This window comes from Drosophila melanogaster, chromosome 2R (genome assembly GCF_000001215.4).
Source record: "Drosophila melanogaster chromosome 2R".
Taxonomy (NCBI): domain Eukaryota; kingdom Metazoa; phylum Arthropoda; class Insecta; order Diptera; family Drosophilidae; genus Drosophila; species Drosophila melanogaster.
Window position 1 is genome coordinate 19,999,543 of NT_033778.4, and position 7,191 is coordinate 20,006,733.

At 42.1% G+C, this 7,191-nt stretch overlaps 1 protein-coding gene and 2 non-coding genes across 3 annotated transcripts; 1 reads left to right on the top strand and 2 right to left on the bottom strand.

Moving 5' to 3' along the window:
- Positions 1-753: 753 nt before the first annotated feature.
- tRNA:Arg-CCT-1-2 (transfer RNA:Arginine-CCT 1-2) lies at positions 754-826 on the bottom strand. Its single transcript has one exon. It is a non-coding gene; the product is annotated as a tRNA-Arg (tRNA).
- Positions 827-1,276: 450 nt separating this feature from the next.
- Positions 1,277-1,349, top strand: tRNA:Arg-CCT-1-3 (transfer RNA:Arginine-CCT 1-3). The gene has a single exon. It is a non-coding gene; the product is annotated as a tRNA-Arg (tRNA).
- A 2,728-nt stretch (positions 1,350-4,077) lies between these two features.
- CG16898 (uncharacterized protein) lies at positions 4,078-5,461 on the bottom strand. Its single transcript, NM_137608.3, has 2 exons — positions 4,405-5,461; positions 4,078-4,345 (listed from the first exon to the last, which is right to left on the bottom strand). Exons 1-2 carry the CDS (start codon positions 5,429-5,431, stop codon positions 4,149-4,151), a joined length of 1,224 nt encoding a protein of 407 aa, NP_611452.2. The 5' UTR covers positions 5,432-5,461; the 3' UTR covers positions 4,078-4,148.
- Between the last annotated feature and the right edge of the window lie 1,730 nt (positions 5,462-7,191).

Below are 7,191 nucleotides of genomic sequence, written 5' to 3' on the forward strand. Positions count from 1 at the left end.
GCAGCTACCCGGATTTTCCTCTTTCTCATCAGTTTTGCAATTTGCCCGTTTTTAATTTCCCCTGGTCCTCTCATTAGCGGACCGCGTTTCGGGTGGCCAAACAAGCCCCAGATGCCAAAGAATTGGGTCGGTTCAAGAAGCTTCCCCAAACTGTGGGGCACGCAACGAACAGACACCTTGGCGGCTTTTCGCTGTTTGCTATTTGCTATTTTGAGCCATTTGGGAAGACAGACAATGGTTGGGTGTAAATCATGTTTGCGCTGCTCGCTGTCTGGCTGACTTTTTGGACCAGACTTGACTTGACTTTACTTTACTTGACTTGTGGTCAATGGCTTGTACATAATAGCTGGCCCCAAACAACAACTACTATTGGCTCCTTGGGGCATTTGCAAACAATGACATTATGCTGACGTTTATTAATCGCATTTGCGAAATTAATGTCGTGACATTTTCGGTTTAATGTAGTTGTAATAAATAAAGGCCCCATTTACCCATAGACTAACAGAAAGGCTCAATAAACATGTTTGGTATAAAAAATCAATACAATGGTCGAAAAGACAGGCGGCAGACACCACAGATAGCTACTGCTGTCACTGCTCCAGATTACGTAATTCTCATTTGCATATAACGAATGAGTCAAACGACGGCTCCTTTATTCATAAAACATTTTAGAATTAATTTACGTAATACAAAACGTAAGCGATTGTTACACATTAGTATGTAAAGAAATTTTAATAAAAAAGAGAACAACTTTACCCCAGATGGGACTCGAACCCACAATCCCCGGCTTAGGAGGCCGATGCCTTATCCATTAGGCCACTGGGGCGTGTTATATTCGTTGACAGAACGTTATTATAAAGCTCAAGTCTTAGGAATAAGCAGAATAAGAACAATGAAAGTTAAAATATAATTTGTGTTGCTTGAATTTAATTGTGTGGCAAAACAACTGTTAAAACATCATATGTTATAGAGAAACAACTAAATAAGCAAACATATTTATCTGACTACTTATTTGGGTAATATTTACTCGTTCGCACAAGTGTGTTTTTTATAGGCATATGTTGTTGATAATGTCTTCCAAATGCTTAAGTAGGAACAGTTTTTATAAACTTCAAAAATCCCGTGTTTCTCTTATTTCGTTATAGGACTACATATTTCCAACCCATAACGTTATTCATAAAACAAACACAATATACCCAGTGCATGTGTTGACGCTGACTGACTCATACATGCGAGCCGTGAACTCATAGAAGCAGTTTGCCGGCCACTAAAACAAGCCCCAGTGGCCTAATGGATAAGGCATCGGCCTCCTAAGCCGGGGATTGTGGGTTCGAGTCCCATCTGGGGTAAAGTTTGATAACTTTTTTTTACTTTTAATTTTATTCCAAAAGTTGGGTAGATTTCATTGTTTTAGTAAATTATTCCTAATTTTAAATTTTTGCTGTACTTCCGAACATTTAGTTTTTATATACGCTAAATGAATTACTACATTTTATGATAAGGCTACGAATTTTAAGAATTTCCCCTGGGCGCCGGTGAAAATGGATAACTATTTCGCAGGCTATTGACAGTGCTCCATCAAGTCAGATTATCGGTGCGCCGCTCCCAAATGTTTGCCCACAAGCCGTAAGAAAACCAGGCAAACTCGTCACAGCAGTTGACATTTCGCTGTGCCACTTCCACTTAATTTAACAACTTTACGAGTGCCAGCCAATGTCTTCTAATATCGTTTTCAGGCATTTTCATCCCGGCTCTTAAATGGCAATCAACTTTGTGATGAGTTGTCAAAAAAGCCGTCGCCTGGCTCTTAGGTGGATGCACCGCCAGTGGGTGTGGTTTGGGCTGGAATGAAATCCATCCACTTTAAAAGTTTGCCAAAAATTGCGGCTCATAATTTCACTTTCGCTATCTGAAATATGCATGGTCGTAAAATTTGCCAACGCCGTCCAAATGGCCACCATGGGAGCCAAGGATGCACAGGCATCGCCGGGACGGGATGCGATGGGATGGGAATGGAAGACTGGGTCTTGGGGAGGTGCCACGATGGTTAGATGGAAGCTTCGGGCATAAGCATTAAAATTGCATACAGGCTGGGAGGGCGAAAAAATACTAAAAAATAAAACTGTGCCTCGCATAGTTTCATTTGCTTTACGATTCGGCGAAACTTTGGCTGTGGATGCACACAAGTTAGGACGGGGAGGGGGATTGGGGTGGGATAAGGCAGTCTCATCATTAATGTAAATTCATTGTTGCATGTTGCACGATGGTCGGGTAAGCGGTGGGTCGAGGGCTGCTCCACTGCCTGCATTATAACAATTCATACTGAATTTTTGATACGAATTCAACTTTCCCACGTACGCATAATCCATTAAGTTTGATATGGGAGGCTTTCGAATGCGAAACACCCTATGATTATGATTGCAATGCTTAGTCAGATACTAATTAATACTAACTACAGTAATTAAAGAGCCACGGCTATGACCTGTTACATTAAAATGTATCGCAGATTATTAAATATTCATATTAAACTTGTATACTTAACTGAAAGGACGTGATCCAAAATTAAATGATTGTTGGCCACAAGTTACAGACATTTGAAATTAATTAAGTTGGTTATATTTTAAAACGCTGCTGGTATTACGTACCCACTAGTTGCAAGGTTTCCCGCAGCTGGGAAAAATTCATTTCGCCCAACATGCCGCACCTCAGTGTAAAAACTTTTTCGCTGAATTAATGGCAAGGGTACTTTAGCACCCCGTGGAAAGTAGGCCAAAGTCCGGGCTATATGGTATATAGGACGGGGTAACTAAACGAAATGTAATGGACGAAGTGGGACGAAGGGGCATTCCGTAAGGTTTATGGAATGCTCCGCAGATTGCATTTGTTGCATTTTACTTAATTGAAAAAGGCCAGCAATGTGGAGGAAGGCCGTAAAAGGACAATATCGCTGTCCCTAGCCCTCTATGGGCCGCCTGTGCACTTCATAAAGCTGACAGGGCCCGGATCGGTGCGGGCTGGCTATAAAAGAACATGACCAAAGAAGCGCCTCTCGAGGAGGCGAGCACCGCAAACACACCAAAATAGACCGCCAACGGACCGCCACAAACGGGCAACAAAAAGTACAAAAGCAACTGCAACATGCAACAGCCAACAAGCCTGAGCCAACCAACAGCAAACAAACAACGAGCGGCAAAAATTATCTACTCAGATTATGTCGAGATTAATTACATACGCTGAGCGCCATTGTCTTGTCAATAAATTGTCGTTGTCGTCGACGTCGCCTGGCATCGTGTGGCTTTAAGATAAGACGGCCCCCGACGACTACCGAAATGTTAACTGGCTTTTCTTTTCCACTCTTTATATTTTTTGCGATTTTTTTTTTTTTTTTTGGCTGATGCTGTCAAAATTGGTTGCTCAACCCGGGAGTTGCTGCAGTGCAGCCAAGCCCCTCGTCCTCGGCTAATTAATTTAGAAATGTTGCCAGCATCAGCGCGACGAGCCCACCAAAGGGAGCGCCATATCCACTTGGTCCACCGTTAGCGGGCAAATAATAATGAAATGATATAGGTTTAATCCGGCGATAAGCATCGTGCCGCATCTCTCTAAGCCAAAGTGCTCGCCAAGTGCGCGTAAATTAATTGGCCAGAAAGCGAGGGCTATCCCATGTACGTATATGTATGTATGTACAATATATATGCAGTTCCCATCTCAGAAGAGCGCCGACCAAGTTTATGGGGCTCGGATGTGGCTTCGACTTTGGCCAAGGGGCACTGACGTTAAATTTAGTGCATGCTAGGCGCCGAATGGCCAATGTAAATTTCGAAAGGCTATGCCGTCTTGGCCCGACTCGAATGTACCGACCATCGGGGGCTAAGAGCGGACGAATGATGGCCCACGAGCATGGGCAGGGCTAATTAGAATGGATAACACGATATTGGCATCTCTGCACCTGGAAAATACTGACCAGCATAACTCCAGATGAGTGTTTGCCCATGTAGCAGATGCGATTCGAGATTGCAGAGCTTGGAAAATATGGCTTTTCATTCGAAATATATACGAATATTACTAGTAAAATCTATATGTATATTATTAAAATGTATTACTGATATAGCTGAATGAATCTATGATAAGTACTCGAATAGCTTAGTCTACTGAAGATTCAAAACACCCTTGGCATCAAGCATAGCTAATAATTTTGTTGCACTTTTCAACACCCTTTCGTTGGCATAGATAGCTTTCTGGAATCGAATGCCCTCTTCGGTATCTTTATAGACACTTGAGAAGTCTGAGCTCACTTCAGTGCCGTCGTATATTATAACGGGCTTGAAGAGATGGGCTAACAGACCTATTTGAAAAAGGAAAAGGGTTTAGTATAAGCTTTATGGATTAGCTCTAGGTACTTACACATGAATCGACGACTTTCGAACTGTTTCTGGAACCCCTGGAGACTAGGAAATATTCCCTTATAGGACAGAGTATCCACGTTCGTTTTGAGGTCGCTGTAGTATTTCTCAACAAGAACGGATTCCATGTCCTGAACTTCATCTCGCAGTGAAACGGTGAAGAATTGATGCAAGTCGTTGACAGGGGAGGTGAAGTTGCTGAATTGAAAGTCTATGGCTACGGCTGATTGGGGATTGCTCGCATCATCATACTGATACAAAAAGTTGGTGGTCCAGCAATCACCATGACTTAAGGTCAGCAGTTCTTGTTCTCCGACCTCAAAGGTCCTGGCTCCATAATCCATGATATTTTCATGTATTTTTTGTAATTTATTACCGTACTTTTTCTTTAAAACTGGTTGTTCATTTATGAACCTTATAAAAGCCGATAAAACACCTTCGTACACCTCCGTGTAACCTTTATTGTCTCGCGAAAAACAGTGAATAAAAAGGCTCTTGGTCAGGAGTTCGGGATGGCGCTGTTTCACGACAATGGATGCTGCATGGAACTTTGCCAACACTTCCAAAGTCAATTTCGTATGAGCCAGATCCAGCTGCTTCACCCGATCCGCATTCACGTAGTTATACTGCGCCAGATCTTCCAATATTATGGTTCTGTATTCCCGGTCTACGAAAATCGTATCTGCAGTGAACTTTCCAGTAAGGCCAACTTCTTGAAGAAGTTCATTCATTTTCGGCAGGATAAACTCGTACATATCCATTTCCCGGTTATACACATCATACTCCAAAAATACCTTCGCCTGGGGACAATCTTCTGATAGGGATTCCTTGATAATGTAGGTTCTATTTTGCAATAATCCATCGCCCTGCTGAATCTCCACGTGGATACGGGTCATAAGGCTCATGTAGTTTTGACCTTTTTCGGTTGCTGGCTTTGCCCAGACTTTCACGACCTTCAGCTGATCATCCTTGTAGTAAGCCCTCAATTTCGGCTGTAAATATTCTTCGGTAAGCCAATTGGGTAACATTGTTTACGTCGTCCAGTCTCTCCTACTTCTAACGCTCTATCTTGGGCAGCGTTCTTTTATATGGAAAGCAAGGTAGTTCTTATCAGTCTAATGTTTAATCAGTATAGGTTTGAGTGCATTTCACACTCGGCTCTGTAGGCCTGGCAATATTAATTGGATAAACAAATATTTACTGCCACATTAGTCATCATTAATAACACATGCTCTGGGAAATTGGGCTGGACTACTCCTTAACTCTGCATGACTGAGTGCACTTCTGCCTCCGCGTCGACCGCATCTAATTATTTATAATTAAAGTTCCTCGTTTGTCTGTGCTTCGGTCATTGTACAATTGAGAGATTACTTTAAACATCAAGGACACAAGCCAGCCAGATAACATGCAAAATGTGTATAGATGACGACTGTCAAGTGAAAGTTACCAGGTTCACTCTATTCTGTTTGCCTACTGCAAAGTTGCCAGAAGCTGTGCATATTGAAATTCCATTACTTGGAAAATCATTGCGAAAGTGCATCCGAGATGTTGTTAGTTAGTTGATGTTTGGTACACTGGGAAGGATATCTTATCTACTTGTGTCTAGCTTAGATTTTTGCAAGTTTCAGCTAGTTAAGCCATACATAAATGAAGCGGAAGGCAGGCATACATACATTTTGTTTTAATTTATACTATCTCAATACTTTTTTTTTAACATTGGATATAAATTTGCTGCTGTGCCATCTGCGGGCAGTGATTCAAAGTTTTTGGGCTTTCAAGCTATTTGCGAGCCACGCACTTGATCCACACACACACACAAGCACACACCCGCAAACGCAAGGTAATTTCCCAGGCGGGTAACGGTACTTTAGCGGCTGTGACGCCATTTTGCCGTCGGCCATTTCTCGTCTGCCATCGCGTGCCGCCTGAATAATTGATGCCACGAAAGGCTGTGATGGGTTAAGGACTGATCCAGGAACAGAGTCGCTATTAATGAGTTCCCACCGCCTATATGCATAATGTATAAAATATATATGGCACTGCCATTGGCTCAGCACACCACCCGCGTCGCAGTTGACAAATAAGCGCTTAAGTAATTTGCTACCGTTTGCCAACGAAAAGGGGGGAAACTTCACAAGTGAATATTAAATAAATTTTCCAGTTATTGCCTGCGTCTGTGCCTCAACGGGTTAACCGAAGACTGTCGACGAGTGCTGCATTCAACTTGTAATTAATGTCAAATATTTACACATTTGCCGGAGATCAAAGGTCTGCCAGCAAGTCTCGCAGCAGCGAGGCTAATTAAATGAGTATTTATATTTAAATTACACAAAACTACTTAAAGGCTTTACCCTTGAGCCCGGAGGCTGATGAGGTGGGTTGGGTGGCACTGAGCGAGTTTTCACCTAAGCACAGCTGGTGGCAGTGAAAGTCTTTCGCTTTCAAGCGGGGGCGAAAAATCAACCCTTTGGTGGCTAATACATACAGCAGGTTATGCGGGAAAAAACTGCCACTTAATTGGCTTACATTTCATTGCTATAGAGGAAGTTATTTGAATTAGTTTAAGTAAAACTAATCATAAGATATAGCGAATGTTACTAGCAATTGATAAACAGCTGGTTAGTTTTAAAGTCTGTATGGTCGCCGCTATTTGGTTTTTTTAAAATAATCTGCACATTATGATATAATTCAGCCTTAAGCAAAGTGGCTTTGTTGTTACCGCTTAGTTAAATATCCAAACTTATCCCTTTCACTTGCTGCTCATGCCGAAAACTTTCCCAGAATATGC